Source organism: Microtus pennsylvanicus, chromosome 15, assembly GCF_037038515.1.
Source record: "Microtus pennsylvanicus isolate mMicPen1 chromosome 15, mMicPen1.hap1, whole genome shotgun sequence".
Taxonomy (NCBI): domain Eukaryota; kingdom Metazoa; phylum Chordata; class Mammalia; order Rodentia; family Cricetidae; genus Microtus; species Microtus pennsylvanicus.
This window is the reverse complement of record NC_134593.1, coordinates 17,029,408-17,051,278: the sequence shown is the minus strand read 5'-3', so window position 1 is coordinate 17,051,278 and position 21,871 is coordinate 17,029,408. Positions and strand designations below refer to the sequence as shown.

Sequence of the window (21,871 nt, the reverse complement as noted above, 5' to 3'; positions counted from 1 at the left end):
CTTACAGGTATGTGCCACTACACCCAGCTAAAGCCAGAGTTACAATAGTCTCTGTATAGTAGTATTCTTCAAAGAGAAATAGATTAAAGGAAGACCCAACAGTTAAGAATTATACCAACTTTCAAAAATGGTAAGGAATAAATAAAGCGATTAATGAAAATACTGGGATAAAGTAAAATAAAATAAAAAACTAACACTAGCAGGGTGGTGGTGGCACACACCTTTAATCCCACCACTTGGGAGTCAGAAGCAGGCAGATCAGTGAGTTGAAGGGAAGGCCAGCCTGGTCTACAGATTTCCAGGACTGCCAAAACTACACAGAGAAACTGCCTCAAAAAAAAAAAAAAAAACTAGCACTAGATAGGCAATCAAAAATGAATACAAGGCGCGTGTACTGCCACACACTTTTAATCACAGCACTTTAGAGACAGAAGTAAATAGATCTCTGTGAGTTCAAGGTCAGCCTGGTTTATGCAGCAAGTTCCAGGCTAGTCAAGGCTATTTAGTGAGACCCTGGCTCAAAAGAACAAAGATAATTACAAGCAAACAAACCACAAAGACCTCAAAGTCATTGAGTTGAATATAGTAAATGTGTGCATGTCAATCATCTCTTAAAATAGTTTAAAAAATGAAAAAGAGGCCTGGCAGTGATAGCAAATGCCTTTAACAATAATAGCACTAGAAGCCGGGTGGTGGTGGCGCACGCCTTTAATCCCAGCACTTGGGAGGCAGAGGCAGGCGGATCTCTGTGAGTTTGAGGCCAGCCTGGTCTACAAGAGCTAGTTCCAGGACAGGAACCAAAAGCTTCGGAGAAACCCTGTCTCAAAACGCCTTTAATCCCAGCACTCGGGAGGCAGAGGCAGGCGGATCTCTGTGAGTTCGAGACCAGCCTGGTCTGGTCTACAGAGCTAGTTCCAGGACAGGCTCCAAAGCCACAGTCTCAAAAAACAAACAACAACAACAACAAAAAAAAAAACAATAGCACTAGAAAAGCAGAGACAGGCGGATTTCTGTGAGTTAAAGGTCAGCCTGGTCTACAAGAGCTAGTTCCAGACAGACAGCTAGGACTATTACAAGAAATTCTGTCTCAAAAAACCAAAAAGATAGGATAGATAGATAGACAGACAGACAGACAGACAGACCGACCGACCGACCGACCGACCAACCAGTCCTGGGTTCTATTCCCAACAACCACATGGTGGCTCGCAACCATCCATAATGAGATCTGGTGCTGCCTTCTGGCCTGCAGGTCTACTTGCAGGCAGAACACCGTACACATAATAAATAAATCTTAAACAAAAATCAAAACAAGAGAGAATATAAGTGCAATTTATTATATAACGGTCTTAAGGATGTTATTAATCTTTTAATTCACATATTCAACCACTATTACATATTAGCAAAAAGTAATATATAGCAAGATGTTATATTTATATTATTTTTAGTCCACTAAACATAAAATCATATTATTAATATTCTATTTCACAAATAATACTACACAGTTGTTTAACAACAATAAAATTTCAAATTTTGATGTCAACAGAACTAAAACATTTTCTATATGAAGCTATTAAATAAGGCAATGCCTCTTACTACTGGGAAAGAACGATCAGACAAAATATTAAATTATTTGTGTGAAATAGAGTATGACTACTTACCAGGGTTATGATGAGGTGCAGACTCTCCATTCTGAAATACATCTCCTGCAACATTCATCCTACCAGGATTAAAAGGTCCTACTCCAGACTTGGTCTGTGAAGTTAAAGATGGGGTGTACGTTTGCATATTAACACCAAAGTTACTTGACTGAAGTCCATTAGAGACATCTCCCAGGTTGGTATTATGCAGTGATGTCACATGAGTAATCATTAAGTTCATATCTCTCCCATCAGTACTTTCTAGCTGGCCATCACTCACAGAGCTTATGCCTGTTTCTAATGTTGTAACATTAGCGATCTGAATTTCAGAGTCTGGTTCTGTGGTAATACCACTATTACCCATTCCTGTGTTTACCTTACTTCTTGAAAAAGTGGAAGTAGAGAAATCCACATCATTCGTTCTGTTTTTAGTTTCAGAGGGTCTCCTTTCAATAAAATGTGAGGAGTTCTTCTCTTGCCCTTGATTTGTTTCCATGTCCTCTTCATCATCAATGACAATTGTCTCACTCACACTGCCCTTCTGAGAAGTCAACTCTTTCGAGGAAGGAAGGATTTTGGGGTCATTTCCTTGTAGTTCTTCAGTTTTTGAAGATGTAAATGTTATGGTTCTTTGATCAGCAACCAAAGGTGCAGAAGATGGAGGAGGTTGTACAGGTTCAATAAAAACAACATCATCATCATCTTCCACTGATGAATTCTGAAACTTACTAGATCTAGATACTAAAGGATTCGCAGCGCCACTAAATGAATTTCCTACGTTTGTGAGACTAGTTGCCATGGCTGTACTTCCTAATAAAACAGGAGTTTGATCAGTCAATTCTAATGTTCCCACTGAACTTGTGTCCATGCCAAAGAACCTGTTCAGGGAAATGAAATATATATGTAAGTATGTGACTTCATTTTGAAAGATGCATTTGTTCTCTAAGACTGCTGTAATTATCTTCTGTGGTCTCAAGCAGTTCATAGTTTACATATCCATATAGCTACATACAAGGGAACAAGGAACACAGCCAATTCTCAGTAACCATGTGTACTACATACACTCCCACTTTCTTTCTAGAGATACACTATTTACTCCATAAAGTTCACCCAAAATGTAAACAGTAAGTGTCAGCAGAAAGTCCAAAACTAACATGACAACATCAGGTAACTTCCTCTACTGCTATCTACTTTTTTTTTTGAGTTGAAATCTTTCACTGAACATGGAACTCACTGGAATTTTGGTCCTTGCACATTCGGAAACCTTTTACTGTTAACAAAAATTTTCACAACCATCCAATTTAAGAAGGTTGGCAGGCCCTACCTAGAACCTCCAATGTGGTACTGCTGGCACCTTGATATGATTCCAATGAAATGGATTCCAGATTTCTGGCCCCTAAAACTATCAGGATAAATTTCTGTTGTTTTAAGCTACCAACTTTATTATTGTTGTTTTTGCAGCAGCCAAAGGAAACCCATATACTCCACTTCTCTGTTCAATCATCTCCCAAAACAATTTAATTTGTATCCTGTGTTAATGATTAAGAAATTGCAGGCCAGCCGGGCGATGGTGGCGCACGCCTTTAATCCCAGCACTCGGGAGGCAGAGGCAGACGGATCTCTCTGTGTGTTAAAAGGCAAGCCTGATCTACAGAGCAAGTTCCTGGACTGGCTCCGTAGCTACTGAGGAACCCTGACTCGAAAGAAAAAAAATTATATACACATACACTTTCTTAGAGAACCTAATTTGTCCACATACACAGTATGAACACACAAGGCTCTAAACTCAAAAGTCCAGGCCTTCCAATGCTCTGCTACATTCAACTATTTCTATTCATTTGTTGCTTTTAAAAAAGATCTTTTTTTTCTGTTGGATTTAATAAAGTATTGCTAGCGGTAGCCAGTTTTGCATGGTGAGAGATGTCAGACTTTTGAAAAGTGTGTAGGCTGATTTAAAACTAAACCCTGGGGGCTGGTGAGATGGCTCAGTGGTTAAGAGCATTGCCTGCTCTTCCAAAGGTACTGAGTTCAATTCCCAGCAACCACATGGTGGCTCACAACCATCTGTAATGAGGTCTGGTGCCCTCTTCTGGCCTTCACACATACATGCAGAAAGAATATTGTATACATAAAAATAAATAAATATTTAAAAAAATAAAAATAAAAAAATAAAACCAAACCCTGAACCCTTTTAAAGAACAATAACACATATTATACATAAAAAAAAAGCAAGGATCTCACTCTGTAACCCAATCTAATTTTTAAATTATGGCAATCAGCCTAAAATATCGGGTTAGCAGGTATGTGCCATCCCACCATATCCAGCTGCAATTAAAATTGTCTGACAACCTAACCTAATGCCTACCTACATGTTGAAGCCAAAAAGAAGGCAAAGCTAAAGGCAAACAACAGATTCAACACAATGCCCATCAAAATTTCAACAAAATTCTTGACAGACCTTGAAAGAACAGTATTCAACTTCATATGGAAAAGCAAAAACCCAGGATAGCCATTAAAAGAACTTCTGGATGCATCACAATCCCTGACTTCAAACTTTACTACAGAGTTACAGTACTAAAAACAGCCTAGCAAAAGAACAGACAGGAGGACCAATGGAACCGAATAGAAGACCCGGATTTCAATCCACACATCTTCAAACACCTGATCTTTGACAAGAAAGCAAAAAATATCAAATGAAAAAAAAGAAAGCATATTTAACAAGTGGTGCTGGCATAACTGGATGTCAACATGTAGAAGAATGAAAATAAACCCATATCTATCACAAAACTCATATCCAAATGGATCAAAGACCTCAACATAAAGCCAGCCACACTGAACCTCATAGAAGAGAAAGTGGGAAGTACACTTGAATGCATTGGCACAGGAAACCACTTCCTAAATAGAACCCCAGCAGCACAGACACTGACAGAAACAATTAATAAATGGGACTTCCTAAAACTGAAAAGCTTCTGTGAAGCAAAGAACACAGTCAACAAGACAAAATGACAGCCTACAGAATTGGAAAAGATCTTCACTAACTCCACATCAGACAGAGGTCTGATCTCCAAAATATACAAAGAACTCAAGAAATTGGACACCAAAAGATCACGTAATCCAATTTTTAAAAAAATGGAGTACAGACCTAAAAAGAGAATTCTCAACAGAGGAATCTAAAATGGCTGAGACACTTAAGGAAATGTTCAACATCCTTAGTCATCAGAAAAATGCAAATCAAAAAAAATAAAACACACACACACAACTCTGAGATTCCATCTTATACCTGTAAGAATGGCCAAAATCAAAAACACTGATGACAACTTAACGCTGGAGAGGCTGTGGGGAAAAGGGAACACTTCTGCATTGCTGGTGGGAGTGCAAGCTGGTACAGCCTCTTTGGATGTCAGTGTGACAATTTCAGAAAATTAGGAAACAACCTTCCTTAAGACCCAGTAATACTACTTTTGGGACCAGAAATATTACTTTTGGGTATATATCCAAAGGATGCTCAATCGTGCCACAAGGACATGTGCTCAACTATTTTCTTTTTTTTTTTTTTTTAATATTTATTTATTTATTATGTATACAATATTCTGTCTGTGTGTATGCCTGCAGGCCAGAAGAGGGCGCCAGACCTCTTTACAGATGGTTGTGAGCCACCATGTGGTTGCTGGGAATTGAACTCAGGACCTTTGGAAGAGCAGGCAATGCTCTTAACCACTGAGCCATCTCTCCAGCCCCGTGCTCAACTATTTTCATAGCAGCTTTGTTTGCCATAGCCAGAACCTGGAAACAACCTAAATGCCCCTTGATCAAAGAGTGGATATGGAAAATGTGGTACATTTACACAATGGAGTAATACACAGCAGAAAAAAATAACAACAGCTTGAATTCTGCAGAAAAATGGATGGAGCTAGAAAACATTATTTTGAGTGAGGTAACCCAGACACACAGAGAAACAATTATCACCATTAATACTCACTCATAGGTGGTTTTTAAACATAAAGCAAACAAACCTACAAACCACAATCCCAGAGAATTTAGACAACAATGCAGATACTAAGAGAGACTTATGTAGATCTAATCTACCTGGAAAGTAGAAAGTATAAAAAGATAAGATCTCCTGAGTTAACTGGGAGCATGGGGACCTTGGGGGAGGGATAAGGGGGAAGGTAGAAGCAGTGAGGGGAGCAGAGAAAAATATAAAGCTCAATAAATAAATAAAAAAAACTAGAACAAATACAAATGAAGATGAGATTATGTGCACAAAAAAGAGAGAGAGTAAGAGACAGCATAATTCTCAAGAAATTTTGAGACCTTAGAACCGAAAGATGGGAGGTTTAGAGAGCATACACTGTAGGTAGACTTATAGACCTGACAGAAGTTGAAGTGATTTATAGATGATAGCTTTATTTTCAGAGGATATTACTAAAGAGACAATAACTATACAAGTATTTGTATGTAAGCACATTCATGAGTGTACACATATCCAGGCATGGATAAACATGTGTGCAGAGGCCAAAAGCCAACATCCATTTACTCTTCAGTGCCTCTTGTGGTAACTTTAATGTAACTGGCCCCCATAAGCTCATAGAAAAGGACACTCTTAGGAGGTATGTCTTTGTTGAAGGAGGTATGTATGGCCTTTCTGGAGGAAGAGTATCACTGTGGAAGTAGACTTTGAGGTCTCATCTATGCTCAAGCCACACCCAGTGACTGAGTTCACTTCCTGCAGCCAATCAAACAAGATGTAGGACTCTCAGATACAGCATCATGTTTGCCTGCATGCCACCATGTTTTGCCATGATGATAATGGACTAAGCCTCTGAAAATGTAAGCTGCCCCAATTAAGTGTTTTTCCTTTATAAGAGCTGCCATGGGGGCTGGAGAGATGGCTCAGAGGTTAAGAGCATTGCCTGCTCTTCCTAAGGTCCTGAGTTCAATTCCCAATAATCACATGGTGGCTCACAACCATCTGTAATAGGGTCTGGTGCCCTCTTCTGGCCTGCAGGCATACACACAGAATATTGTATAAATAATAAAAAAATAAATATTTTAAAAAAAAAAGAGCTGCCATGTTCATGGTGTCTCTTCACAGCAATAGAAACCCTAAGGCAGCTCTTTATCTTATTTTTTAAATTAAAATTTAGTTTTATTTATATGTATGTGTCCTAAGTGCATGCCACATATGTGTGGATACCCACAGAGGCCAAGAGAGGGCTTCAGATTCCCTGGAGTTGGAGTTACAGGTAGTTGTAAGCTGCTCAAAGTGGGTGCTAGGAACAAACTCCTCTGGAAGATAAGAAGCACTCTTAATCACTGAGTCATCTCTCCACCTTAATTTTTTTAAAGATTTATTTATTATATATACAGTGTTCTGCCTGTATGTATGCCTTCACACCAGAAGAGGGCACCAGATCTCATTATAGATGGTTGTGAGCCATCATGTGGTTGCTGGGAATTGAACTAAATAAAGACATCTAAGCCGGCGGTGGTGGCGCGCGCCTTTAATCCCAACACTCGGGGAGGCAGAGGCAGGCGGATCTCTGTGAGTTCAAGGCCAGCCTGGTCTACAAGAGCTATTGGCACCAAAGCTACAGAGGAACACGGTCTCGAAAAACCAAAAAAAAAAAAAAGGACATCTGAAAGAGGTCAGTGTTCTTAACCTCTGAGCCATCTCTCTATCCCCTTTGTCTTAATTTTTAGACAGAATCTCTTAACCTAGAGCTTAACCTAGAGCTCACCAAATGGACTAGACTGGCTAGCAAGTTTCAGAGCTACTGCTATCTCTACCTCTCCTTTGCTAGGATGGCAGACACATACCACCACACACAGCTTATGTGGGTGCTTGAACTCAGGTCCTAATACTTGCACATTTGTGCAACAAACATTTTTTCATCTGAGCCATCACTCCAGTCCCTAGTGGTGGAAACCTTAAAAACCTAGCTTAAAACTATAAAGTGCAATAGAAAAATGTGTAGTTAGTTGGTGATAAAAAAAATTTTTATTCCAAACACAGTTGAAAAGTATAAACTGAGCAACTGTTAACTGGTCAAGAAATCAAAATTTTACAGTGACAGCAACTTACCAAGAGTGTCTAGCAGTGCTGCTAGATACCAGTGCTAATAGAGGGGCTATACAGAGATAAACTTTCCCACTTAAGAATTAAGAATTCAAGCCGGGCGGTGGTGGCGCACGCCTTTAATCCCAGCACTCGGGAGGCAGAGGCAGGTGGATCTCTGTGAGTTCGAGACCAGACTGGTCAACAAGAGCTAGTTCCAGGACAGGCTCCAAAGCAGCAGAGAAACCCTGTCTCGAAAAACCAAAAAAAAAAAAAAAAAAGAATTAAGAATTCATAAAATCACCCCGGGGCTTTGTAAATGAAAGATCTTCATTCTAAATGTTAAAGACAACTCGGGTTTAAAGGATCTAAGTGCTTTATTACTATGTATACTATAAGCAGGAAGGCTTAAGGCCAGTCTGGGCTACATGAGACCTTGTCTACTAACACAAGCAACAAAAACAAAACCTCTTCAATCAGTAATAAACAGAGAAACATCAACAAAAAAAGGGAGAGGGGACAAACTAAGTCCAAATTCATAATGGAAGAAGTAAATAATAATAAAAAATACTGTAGAAATAAATAACAAAATAGAAAAAAAAACAAAGATCAATTCTTTTGGGGTAGAAAAAAGCCTCAAAATACTAAAAAATGGGGATGTAATTATCAACTTTACAGAAATAAAATTTTTAAAGATTACCATGAAATGCATTATATGCCAAACTGGATAACAAGGATGAATAGAAAAGGGGGGAAAAATTCTTAAATTCATAGGAAGGAAGAATATGAAATCTAAGTAGACCTAAAACAGGCAAGTTGATTAAGCCAACAAGTCAGTAATCAGAAACATCTCAGGAAAAAATAAGGTTAGGACAGATAACTTACTTATGAATTCTATTAACATTTCAAAATAACCAGCAACCATTCTTAAACCACTCCCAAAAACAATAAAAAGGGGAACATTTCCAAACTCCCCTTTTAATCCAGAACTACATGAATATATAATTCTGGCAAACACCTTACAGGCAACTTATAGTAATCTTTACAAAGACAAATCCATGCTATGTTTGGTGGCACAGGCCTTTACCACCCACATTGGGAGGCAGAGTAAGGAGGATCTCAGTGAGTTAGAGACCAGCACGGTCTGTCTATCAAACTCAAGGATAGCCAAGACTACAGAGAGACCCTGTCTCCAAAAAACAAACAAAATAACAAAAGCAGATACAAAAGTCCTTAACAGAGAAGTAACTAGATGAATGGATAAAGAATATAATATACAGAAAGTATATTCTAGCACGAAGAATAGGATCCTGTTATTTAAAGGAACATGGATGAACTAGAGGAAATCATGCTAAGTAAAATAATAATAACTGTTCCTGTGCTTTCTTTCATATATGGAAACAAAAATAAAGATGACCTGAAGGGAAGAAGAAGAAAAAAAAAAAAAGAAAATAACAAAACTGGTCCTTTCCTTAGACCATGTACGATACATTAATAAATCTCAAAAAAAAAATAAGATCTAAATAGAAGCCACCTGAAACTCTTGGAAAGAGAGAAAACTTCATGCCACTGGCTTTGTCATTCATTTTTTTGGATGACATCAAAAACACAGATAAGAAAAAACATTAGACTGATCAAAATTTACAGTATTTGTGCAAAGAATTATTACCAAGAAAATAAAGACAATGCCAAGAATATAGAAATAAATGTAGGTAGGTTCCACAATACTCCCAACATATTTTTTAAATAAACACCATGCGTAAATAAAACACTCGAACTACCAAAATCCAAATCAAATGATTCTCCAACATTATCAGCCATTAGGCAAATGTACATGAAACCAAGAGATCTCAACTTGATGGTATATTATCTGTAATCTCAGCAAGAGCTTCAGGCCAGTCTGAGCTACATTTTACTACCTGTCTCAAGGTGGTGGCAAGCTCTTTAAATCCAGCACTGTGAAGCAGAGGCAGGTGGATCTAAGTTCAAGGCCAGCCTGGTCTACAAAGCTAGTTCCAAGACAGTCAGGGCTACAAAGAGAAACCCTGTCTCAAAAAATTTAAAAAAGCTCAATGTATGAAGAAATCTCAATATTTTAAAAGCTGTGTTATACTTGTATGTGTGTGCATGTGAGTGTGCATGTACGTGGGTGTGTACGTCTATGGATATGAGTGCACAAAAATGCATACAGTATGTACAGGTCAGAAGTCAGTTCCCTCCTTCCAACACCCAGGTTCTAAGTGTAAGCACCTTTACCTGCTGATCCACCTCACTGTCCAAGGCCCTCTAAGCAATTTTTTTACTTGAATTACTATGGGATCCAGCAATTGTATCACTGGATACATGTCCAAAAGGACACGAAGATAGAAATTCAATGCGACATTTGTACATCTATGTTTGTAGTAGTATTAGTCAAAAACGCTAAGAGGTTGAAGAAATCCAATGTCTACCACGGAATGAACAAAATATAATATAGCTACAAAATGGAAAACCATTCAAGCTGCAGTACAGAAGACCCTAGAATGGAGTACTATTTAAAAAAAATTGAGCCACCTACAATGGTCAGATTCATCTAAATAAAAAGTAAAATGGTTGCTACGAGAGAAAGAAATGGGAAACTGTTTAATATTAGTTCTGGTTTTACAAAATCAAAAGAAAGTTTCCCAAGATCTACTGCTGACATTAACACTAAGAGTGTCTCTCTGTCTCTGCTTTTGTCTGTCTCTGTCTCTCTGTCTCTCTCGTTGCTTTTGTTTTGGGGGAGAGAAGAAAGTCTCACACAGTCTAGGGTCTCTGCCTCCAAAGTGTTAAAAATACAGGTTTGGTTGTTTGGTTTGTTTTGTTTGGGGGTGGGGGGGACGTTCAAGACAGGGCTTATCAGGGCTTATCTGTATGACCCTGGCTATCCCAAGCTGCCCTTGAACTCAAGAACTGGGACCAAAGGCTTGCTCCACCACAGCCCCAACAGTATTACAAGCTGTATTACAAGCAGTATTTTGAGCTGTACTCTTAAGAGAAATATAGTGACATACACCTTTAATTTCAATGTGCAGAAAGCAGAGATGGTCTATATAGCAAGTTCCAGACTTGCCAGAACTACATAGTGAGACTTTGCCTCTAAAAAGAATTAGGATGGTAAAACATAGAGTGAGGGGTACATGCAGCTCAGTGATAGAATGCTTAACTAGCATTCCATAAGACCCTGAGTTCTCTCCAGCAGGAAGGCTATTACATGGGTTTTCCTAAGAATTGAAAAATGCTAAAGGAGAGAGGACACACATGTTTATAATCCCAGCATTTGATTAATTTGGGAAGTAAGGGTAGGTGAGTCAGGCCTTGAAGACCAGTCTTAGTTACACAGCAAGTCTGAGGCCAGCAAAGTTTGACTGGGACCCAGTCAAAATTAAAAAAATTAAAATAAAAAATTTAAACTTTAATAAAAGAGGTAATATCTTCTTCCTTGTGCCCATTGAGGTGATACTTTTTTAAATTTTATGTGTATGCGTGTTCTGCCTCCAATTATGTCTGTGCACAATGCGCATGCCTGGTGTCCCCAGGTCAGAAGAGGGTATAGGATGATCCACTGGAGTAGGAGTTATAGATGGTTGTTAAGCCTCCATATGGGAGCTGGGAAATCAAAACCAATGCTCTTGATCACTGAACCATCTTCTGTCTAGTCTGTCATAATTTTTTTTTAAGGAAAAATAACAAGTAACAAGGATACCCTAAAACTAGGGATTTTGTGCATGCCAATTAACTGTAAAATATTATAGTATGGTGGAAAAGTTTGACAGTTGTTCTAAATAGATAACATATGCCCTATTGATTTTATTCATTTCACACACGCACACACACACACAAAACAGTACTGAAAGCAAAGAATCAAATGGATAGTACTAAAACAATCATAGGAGCATTTTTATAAGTATCAAAAAGTATAAACAATGTTAATGACTAAATTTATAAATAAGCAAAAAAGTTGTACTATATGCTCAGAGTTGTACTCATCCTTGAAAATGAATTAAATTCTGATACACACAACAGCTCTGAAAATATTGTACTAAGTAAAATAATTCAAACACAAAAAGACACAAAATAGTAGAGTACCTGCCTAACAGGCATGAGGCCCTGAGTCTGATCTTCACCACAGCAAAGACAAAAACAAACAGTAAATTTTATTTTAACATATTTTACAGGAATACACGGTTTTGTTTGTATCTTTTTGAGAAGGGGTCTTAACTCTGCAGCACAGGCTAACTTAGAATTCACTATGTAGTCCAAGTTGGCTTCAAACACTGGTGGATCCTCTTACCTCAGCCTTCAAAGTACTAGGAATACAGGTATGAACTACAACATAAGATCAACACAAGGATAGCTCAGTAGTTGATATAAGTTCCGTTACCAGCATCCATGTCAGACTGATCTGTCTTTAACAGCTTCAGGCAGATTTCTGAAAGCATGGTGTACATACATACAAATACACACAAACAAAATAATTAAAAATAAATAAAATAGAAGCTTCAGATGATTTAGTGAGTTAAGAAGACATGTTTATGTTAAGGCCGGATAGTGGTGGTGCATGCCTCCCAAGTGCTAGGATTAAAGGCATGTGCTGCCGCCACCACCACCTGGCTGTCACAGGAATTTTTAAAGAAAAAAGTAGAGGACAACTAACTATATGGGCGAGGAAAAAAGACAGAATGATCAATGTGGTAGTTTGAATTTATTTGGCCCCCACAACCTCTTAGGGAGTGGCGCTATTAGGAGGTGTGGCTTTGGTAGAGTGGGTGTGGCCTTGTTGGAGGAAATGTGCAGGTGTGGGGACAGGCCTTGAGATTTCCTATACTCAAGTCTCTGTAAACTTTCTGTTGCCTGCAAGATGTAGGAGTCTCAGCTATTGCTCCAGCACTAAGTCTGCCTGCATACCACCATGCTCTTCACCGTAATAGACTGAATCTCTGAAACTGTAAGCAAGCACCCAAATTAAATATTTATAAGAGTTGCCATGGTTCGGCTGCAGCGCACTCAGGGAGGCAGAGGCGGGTGGATCTCTGTGAGTTAGAGGTCAGGACAGCCGGAGGAGATACAGAGAAAACCTGTATCAAAAAAACCACAAAAAAAAATTGCCATGGTCATAGTGTCTTTTAATAGCAATAGAAACGCTGAGACAACCAATTAAGGGGGAAAAAGATAACGCTGAAGTTTCTCCAATACTCCCACTCAAAAATCAGTACAGAAAATCTGTGACCAAATTAGAGGGCTTCCCTGAACATCAGCAGGATAGCCTGACACCATCTACCTAGAGACAACATCAGATCCAATAGGTTGAAAACTCATTAACCTTCCCATTCAGATTGCAAGCCATCTATTTGTTTTAACTTGTGTTTCTGATTAACCAGTTTGAAACTGAGTTCTCAAGATCTTCTGGTGATGTCCAAGTTTTGCTAAAGTTGTCCATAAAACTCAATTTTAGAATTTACATTTAATAGTTTATTTTATAGAAATGATATTTTAGAGACTACAGAAGAGATCTAAAGAACTAAAAAAAAAAGTCCAACAGTCCATGCCCCCTTTGCGGTGCCTTCCTACAGGGCTCTCTAAAATTTCATCATCCAAAAGCTCTCTGAACCTTTCCCTTTAGGTTTTCCATAGAAGCTTGTGAACATTGATGATAAAGTTAACCTTCAACTCTTTCCCGTCCTCATCCTTAGAGGTAACAGTTTTTGATTGAAAAATTCCAACCCTCTTAGATGTACCCCCAGTCTTTCTAATTACCGGTCCCTTGCCCCACCCATATTCAGAAACCACCAAAGGCCTGCCAGTCATCAGAAAATCTTGACAGCATAGATATCACTCTGGAGATTCATAAACTTCAGGAGTACTAAGCCAGGAAGAGGAATCAACAGTACATTTCAGCTAAAAGTAAACATAAACTAGTGAAAATACCTACCAAAGAGAGCTAGAGAGATGGCTCAGCAGCTATAAACACTGAACTGCTGTTCCAAAGGATCCAGATTTTATTCCCAGCACCGACATGGGTAACACACCACATCTCTAACTGTCCAGCTCCAGAAAACCAGACACCCTCTTCTGGCCTCTACTGGCAACAGACATACACACAGCAATCAAGACATGTATGCAGGCAAATCACCCATACACATAAAATATTAGAACTTCCTATAACTGGGAATAAAGGTGTGAGCCACCACCACCCGGATTTGTTTCTGCATTGATCAACTCACAGATTCATCTGCCTGACTCCCAAACCATGGGATCAAAGTTGTGTGCCACTGCTGCCTGACCTTTAGTGGCTTAGTTTTGCCCTTCTGATCTTCACGCAAGCTTTATTTATTAAAACATAAATAAAATACCACTATAAACTTGTATTAAATAAATACAAATTTAGAATCTAATGATCACTTATTACACTGAAAAAGATAAAAAGGCATATGTTACCGTTTACATTTTGGGTAAGATATTTATGTACAGCATAGTGTGTGGTTCTCTGTAAGAGCAGGAAGTGCTCTTAAACCACTGAGCCATCTCTCCAGGCCCCTTATAATGTCTTTTTGTTTTTAATTTTTTATTTATTTTTGACACAAAGTCTCACTATATAGCCTTGGCTAGAAGGAACTCAAGTAGAGCAGGCTGGCCTTGAATTCAGAGAGCCCCACCTGCCTCTGTGTCTCGAATTACAGGTGTGTGCTACCATACCCAGCTAATTGATACTTTTGGTAAGTATCTCATTCTAAATTTTAAACACAATCTCTATGAGATACAACCACCACCCTATCAAGAAACAGTGAAAGACTACCCCAAAAGAACTTTAATCCCAGCACTTGGGAGGCGAAGGCAGGGGCAGATGAATATCTGTAAATTCTAGGACAGCCAAAGCAACACAGAGGAACTTTGTCTCAAAAAAAAAAAAAAAACTATGATAGAGAACAATGGGGAAAGACACCGAACATCAACTTTTGACTTCCACATGTACACACACGTATGTACCAAATGTACATGTACATACACACAACACATACAATTCTGGCCATGAAGAAGAGCTTATTCTTGACCAAAAAAAGAAGTTATTATTTCTAATTTTCAATGGTCTCTTATGAACTTAGAGACATAATACAGCTTCAGCTGTCAAGGTGACATAGCCTAGAGTAATCTAAGGGAGAGCTGCAGTTCAGGGACTGCTCAAATCAGATTGGCCTGTGCCATGTCTGAGGAATATTATTGACTTATGATGTGGGAGGGTCCAGCCCAATGTGGGCATCTCTGGGGCAAGAGGACCTGGGCCTAAAGAGTTTATCTAGAGCCACACGGTGGTGGCACCTGTCTTTAATCCCAGCACTCAGGAGGCAGAGGCAGGTGGATCTCTGTGAGTTTGTGGTTAGCCTGTTCTACAAGTGCTAGTTCCAGGACAAGCTCCAAAGAAACACAGAGAAACCCTGTCTCAAAAAACAAAAAAAGAAAGAAAAAAAAGAGTTTATGTAAAGGCAGCGCATGCCTTTAATCCCAACACCAGGAGGCAGAGGCAGGCCTGGTCTACAAGAGTAAGTTCCAAGACAGGCTCCAAAACTACAGAGAAACCCTGTCTCAGAAAAAAGGGGGAAAAAAAAAAACTCATCTAATTATTCTTAATAAGTCAAATATTACAGTAAGAACCTGAACTGAATGATCAGAAAAGTGGCAGAGAAGCAACTAGTGACCTCCTCTCTTTCATTCTTCAATCAAGGAAGGATGAGACCCTCTCCTCCCACCCTACTACTTCAAGTGTCTTTCTGTCCTCAGTCCCCCAAAACCTCTATGGTTAATTTTAGTCAGCTAGTAGCTATCTTCGCCCTCTGATTCAAAGCGAATTTTATTGGCAGTCTAGGGAACATCAGAATGTGATCAAAATATCTGACATAATGGATTATTTAAGAAAACTAGATAAACCCAGCATAATGTTGCACACCCTTAATTCCAGCACTCAGAAAGCAGAGGCAGGTGTATCTCTGTGAATTCAAGGAGAGCCTCGTCTATAAGTGAAGAAAGTCAGGGCTGTTATATAGAGAAAGCCCCCTCTTTGAAAAATTAAGAGAGCAATAGAAAAAGAAAATCTAGAAAGACATGAGTGAAGAAAGAGAAAAAATGAAGGAAGACAGGAGGGAAGAAAAACTAGATAAACATGAGCCTGGGAGAAAGCCAGAAAGTAAGCAAGGAAGCAGTGTTCCTACATAGTTCCTGCTTCCAGTTCACACCCCAACTTCCCTCGACATCTGATTCACAGAGATCGGCCTGCCTCTGCCTCTAGAGTGCTGGGATTAAAGGTGTGCGAACCACACCAGGATTCGGCACCAAGTTCAGCTTGACCAACTCTCTTTTTAACCATGAATTTAGCACTGGCAATGGAAATGCTCTGGCTATTGCTATGCTGAGAATGAATGAATGAATGAATGAATGAATGATGTAGCTGTTCTAAAACTAAGATAACACAAGCTGAGGTTGTAGCTCAATGGTAGAGCTCTTGCCTAGCATGAGACCCTAGATTAATCCCCCATTGTGGTCAAAGAAAGGCAGGTAAGCAGAGAGAGAAAGAGAGAAAGGGAAAAAAAGAAGGAAGATGGACTACAGATATAAATTTCCAATTTCCAACTCCAAACACGTAAAACAGAATTTCCTGGATGGTATACAAAAAATAATGAACTGTAATTGCTGCTCTGAACCGCATACTTCAAACTTGGGCACTTATCTAACAGCCTGTTTTTTCTCACTGGGAACTTTATGAGTTGTATGTATTCGGATCTGCACACCTTTTAGACGAGTATGTTCAATTTGTAAAATCTTCATCCTATACTGCTAGAATTAGAAGGAAAATTAATCAACTAACGTTAAAATAAAAATTTACTAAACATGGAATCCAGGATATCTGTTTCCTAATGAGAGATATTCCAGAAAGAGAAAGATAGGAAGACAGACAGACACTCTTTCTCTCTCTCACGTTACTACTGTGGTAGCTCACAAATGGAATCCTAGCACTCAGACTGGGTTAGCAGTCTAAGCTTTTCTTATAATCCTTAAAGACACATAGCAAGAAGCAAATAATATGCCTAAGATTCCTTATAAGAAGTCCCTTTAACATAATAAAATATGTGTTAATGGTATCAATGAAATAGGACAGATAGCAATGTATAAAGAGATAAAATTAAAATATACCACAACTAACTCTTGACAACCAAGAGTTCCATGATTTCATACATATTCTTTTCTATCACAGTAATACTAGAGCATCTTATTGAAGACAAAGATGCACTTTGTCCCAACAGCGCTGCTTGCATACTTCTGTACCTCACACAAGCAAAACTGAGGGACAGACTACAAAATGAACCCTGTTATACAATCTATGGTCTGACAGGCTCATATACATGCAAGCTGAAAACGCTCTTCTGCCAGCTTCTATGGAATACCAAAGTGCCAGACAAAGAACTGACTCACCAAATGAGGAACACAAAGCCAGGCCATGTCAGGTGGCGCATACCTGCAATCCCAGCACCTGGAATGCTGAGGGAGGTGAATCTGAGTTCACCGCCAGCTTGGTCTACAAAATGAGCTTCAGGACTATATAGTAAAACCTAGTCTGAAATAATAGTAATAACAATAACAAAATTTGCAGGCTAATCGGGACATATACTGCAAAAAATAATACTGCTACAAACAGCCTCTACTGGTTGAGGCAGTAAAAAAAAAAAAATCTCAGCGGCTGGAGAGATGGCTCAGTGGTTAAGAGCATTGCCTGCTCTTCCAAAGGTCCTGAGTTCAATTCCCAGCAACCACATGGTGGCTCACAACCATCTGGAATGAGGTCTGGTGCCCTCTTCTGGCCTGCAGACATACACACAGACAGAATATTGTACACATAATAAATAAATAAATATAAAAAAATCCTTGATTACATTTAAAAAAATCTAAATGAAGCAGGCCATGTTGGCACATGCCTGTAACATCACCAATTAGGAAACAGGCAGAAAGAACAGCACACGGACATCCTGTGCTATACAGTGAATTCAAGGCCAGTCTGGGTCATAATCCTAGTCAAAATTAATTAAATAAATGCAAGTTAAGTGTGAGTGTATTCCTATCCCCTTTATTTTTTCCAAGAAAGGGTTTCTCTGTATGGCCCTGGCTATCTTGGAGCCCACTCCATAGACCTTACTGGACTCAAACTCAAAGAGATCCACCTGCCTCTGCCTCCTGAGTGCTGGGATTAATGGCATGAGCCACCAATGTCTGGCATTCTCTTATTTTTTAAAAAGCCATTCAACAGGATTCAAGCACTTTTCTACTTCCAAGCAGGAAAAGATCATTTTGACTCAGTTTCATTTGAGATGTCATGAGAATCTTAAGGTAGAGCATGGTTGTTGATGTTGGGCTCCACCACCAATCATACTGCCAAGTTCAGACCTGGCTTTACTAAATATTACCCCGTATCTTTCTATGTTTATTTCCTCCTCTGCAAATTAAGAATCAAAAAGATATTCAAAAGGGAAAAATATTAGCTATACCACCAAGTTCTATAAATTAAATTACTTAATACACGTAAAAAAAAATGTTTAACATTAGGTTGGAGAGATGGCTCAGCAGTGAAAGCACTTGTTCTTGCAGAGGATCCAAGTTCAGTTTCCAGCACTCACACAGTGGCTTACAACACTCCAGTTACAGAGGATCCAATACCCTCTTCTGACATCCTTGAACACTAGATACATGTATTGTGCACATACATTCATGTAAGCAAAATACTCATACACATAAGAAATATCAAAAGAGGGCTGGAGAGATGGCTCAGCGGTTAAGAGCACTGACTGCTCTTCCAGAGGTCCTGAGTTCAATTCCCAGCAACCACATGGTGGTTCACAACCACCTATAATGAGATCTGGTGCCCTCTTCTGGCCTACAAGTAGGATATTGTATAAATAAATAAATCTTTTTTAAAAAGAATTTAAAAAGTTCAGTTCCCAGCAACCACATGATGGCTCACAATCATCTGTAATGAGATCTGGCACCCTCCTCTGGTGGACAGGGATACACTGTATACATCACTAATAAATAAATCTTTAAAAAATAAATAAATAAAGATATCAAAAGAAACTATAAATACCAATTATTATAACACACCTTTGAAAGTCTACAAATTACAACTCGAACTGTGCTGGGCTCAAGAATGTTTGGGACTAGGGATGTAGCTCAGTTGGTAGAGTACTTGCTAGCATGCAAGAAACATTGGGTTTGATTCCCAGCACCACATAAACCTGGCAAGAAGGCATATACCTGTAATTTCAGCACTTGTAAAGTTGAGACAGAGGGGTCAAGTTCAAAATCACCAGGCTAAGCGATAAAAGTTCAAGGTCAACCAGGGACTCAGACTCCGCCTTAAGTGACTGAGCTGGCAAGATGGCAGAGTGGAGAGAGGTGCTTGTTTAACAACCCGAGCTGGCTCCATGGAATCTAGCAAGCCTCAAAAAGTAGAACCAACTCCAATACCTATCCTTACCTACACAGTGGTGCTGCGGAATGCGCACCCACCACAAATACATCAGATACACACAATAAAATCTTTAACAATTAAGAAGAGTGAGTTAATGGAAGATCAGTCAACACCGAAGACTACACAGCTCCAAGCAGTTTCTACTTGATGAGGTGAAACAGTAGATAGATACTAAAGAAACAGATATTTTGTCATTTCTTAACCAAAGACATGAAAATATCTAGAAATACATCCACCGTTAAGGCCCAAATTTTGTCATTTAGACCAGAAATAAAAAAAGTTAAGCAGCTCTCTCTTAGGTTTTCCAATACTTTAGATCAATTAACCATTATGACAAGAAAAATGTCAAAAAATGGTTGCGTGCACTTCAAACGAAATAACGTGAATTCCCACTTTGCAACTCTAGAGGGCACCAGAAATATGCCCTCCTTCACACCACCCCTCCTTCCCGGTAACGTGAGCAGCTGCAGAAGCCCGTCGTCTGGTTGCTGAGGTTGGTATTGCAGCAGCAGAAGCGATGTCTGCAGCGGTGGAAACAGCAGCGCCCACTCCCAGCTGCCTCACCAGGCATCACTAGGGCTTCTCCCCGGGAGCAGCTGCCACCCAAGCGAAGACTCCTCCTCCTGAAAACAACCAGGAGGGCCAAGTACCATAACTGAACCCCTATAAAGCTGACGATGTCCTCTGTATTAAGCAACAAATTGGATGCAAAGGACTCACAATAGGGGTGTTTTCTTCACTTTCTGCCAAAGATGCACCAGATAGGGTTGAACGAAATTTCTGGTCCTGGGATAAGAGAAAAAAGGAAAAGAAAAATGGATCAACACCCAATCTGGTAGGAGCACCAAGTCTATTTCACCAGGAGGAGGCAGAGAAGGGACTAAGAGGTCAAGGAGGTTCGGCCCTCTATTATTATCCCGAACCCACGCAAAACAGCCCACTGCTAAGCAAGTGAAGCGAAATATTTATTCGGGACCAAAACGTATGTGAAAGCCACAGTCTCCGGGGGAAGGGACCTGAGGGCATCAAGCTGCTCCAGGGAAAGGGAGGGGGGGTGGAGAACAAACATTGCCCCGACGCCAGCAAGGGGACTTGCACTCCTTCTCAAATCTTACCACCCACCGTCATCCCAATCAAACTCAGCACCAATTTACAGGTAAGAAACAGTTCACGTCTGCGTTGGGCTGATATTGCCCATATTTGCCCCAAGCAGTTGCCCTGGGCCCGAGGTTTGCCCCCCCTGCAGTCCGCGACCGGCAGCGCTGCCTCCCCGTCCGCCATTAGAGACCCAGCCAAACAATACGTGCGGAGCAAGAGCCGCGCAGCACAGCGCCGGGGAGGAGACCAGCGACGAAGAGGACCCGGCGAGACTCAGGCGGCGCCGCTCGCCTTCGAAAACTTGGGGTCTCGGTCAGGCAGAGAGGGTGGGAGTGCGGACCCCAGGAGGGAGGGCCAACGGGCCCCTCCCCGGCCCGCCCGCCCGCAGCACAGAAAGGAAAACACCCCACGACCTCCGGCCGCCGCCGCCCGCGCCCCGAGGCCCCCGCGCCCCTCGCCCCGGCGTCCGCCTCACCCAGCCCGCCCGGCCGCGCCCGTGCTCCTTCAGCCTTCGGGTCGCACGCGAAGCCGCCCGGGACATGAACGCGGCCCCCAGCGCACCCCGAGGCCCCGACGCAGCAGCGCCGACACCGGCCGCCGCGGGCTGCTAAGCCCGGGTCGGTGGGAGGCTCCCGAGGCTGCCCTCACCCATCTCCGCCTCCCCAGTCGCCCCCGCCTCCGCCTCCTCCTCCCGAGGCTGCGCTGCTCCCAGCCACCCCCACTCTCCGCGGCCCTCGACAGGAAAGACAGCGGGAATAAGCCTCACCCGGTTCTGGCTGCAGCTCCGCGGAACGAACCTCCCCTCCCCCGGCCCACCCCCCTTCGGCGACACGCACAACTCCGCTCGGTCCAGTCCCGGCTTTAGCGCTGGTGAGGAGGAGGTAGAGGAGGCGGCGGCGCGGCGGAGCCCAGGGAGGCCCCGCCCTCCGCACGCTCATTGGCTGCTGGCGAAGGCGGCCCGGAGTGCCTCGGGCATGTCCATTGGCTCCGTCGGCCTTCGTTCAGGACCCTCCTCGGTGAGGTAGTCAGACCGGCTGTCCGTCAAAGCTGGGCCACGCCCTCGTGCCTGCCGTTCCCTCCCCCCACCCCCCACCCCGCCGCCAGCCTCGGGCTTAGCCCTCCCTCCTCCCTCCCTTCTCCCTCCCTCCTCCTCCCTCCCTCCCTCCCTCGGTGCCCCCGCCCCGCCCCGCCCCCACTCGCCGGGTCCGCCGGGGTCAGGAGCCCGAGAGGCGAGGCCCGCGGTACGGATCGCCGTGCGGCCTCGGGGCAGAGGAGTCTTCGTCGAGGTTTCCCGCGGGGCCGGGATCGGGCCACCGGGCCTCGGCCTCCAGACGGTCGCCGCGGTCCCCCGCGACTCTGCCCGAGGAGCGACGCGGCCTCGATGCCCCGGCGTCCTCCCTGTCCAGGCCGCAAGACCCGGGGAGACGGCCGAGCCCCGCAGTGCCTGCGGCGGGCCGAGGGGGCGGGCCGGGCCGCGGCTGCAGGGGACGGGCGCGCTGGCGGCCGTGCGGGCGCTTCCACCTGGCCTCGCCCGTGGGAATGGTCCCCCAC

General features: G+C 41.8%; 1 protein-coding gene across 5 annotated transcripts in view; it reads right to left on the bottom strand.

Annotated features, from left to right (window-relative positions):
• Zmym2 (zinc finger MYM-type containing 2) overlaps positions 1 to 21,241 on the bottom strand; it is a 71,261-nt gene extending 50,020 nt beyond the window's left edge. Inside the window, exons 1-4 of one of the 5 annotated variants that reach the window (XM_075949457.1) lie at positions 20,796 to 20,933; positions 19,943 to 20,008; positions 2,014 to 2,515; positions 1,659 to 1,752 (exon numbers count right to left, since the gene is read on the bottom strand). In XM_075949457.1, coding sequence (XP_075805572.1) covers positions 1,659 to 1,752; positions 2,014 to 2,505 — 586 coding nt within the window. In that variant the 5' untranslated portion in view covers positions 2,506 to 2,515; positions 19,943 to 20,008; positions 20,796 to 20,933. Of the gene's footprint in view, positions 1 to 1,658; positions 2,516 to 19,942; positions 20,023 to 20,795; positions 20,934 to 21,086 lie in introns of those variants that run through there. The other 4 variants (XM_075949455.1, XM_075949456.1, XM_075949453.1 and 1 more) reach the window with 4 other exon arrangements.
• Between the last annotated feature and the right edge of the window lie 630 nt (positions 21,242 to 21,871).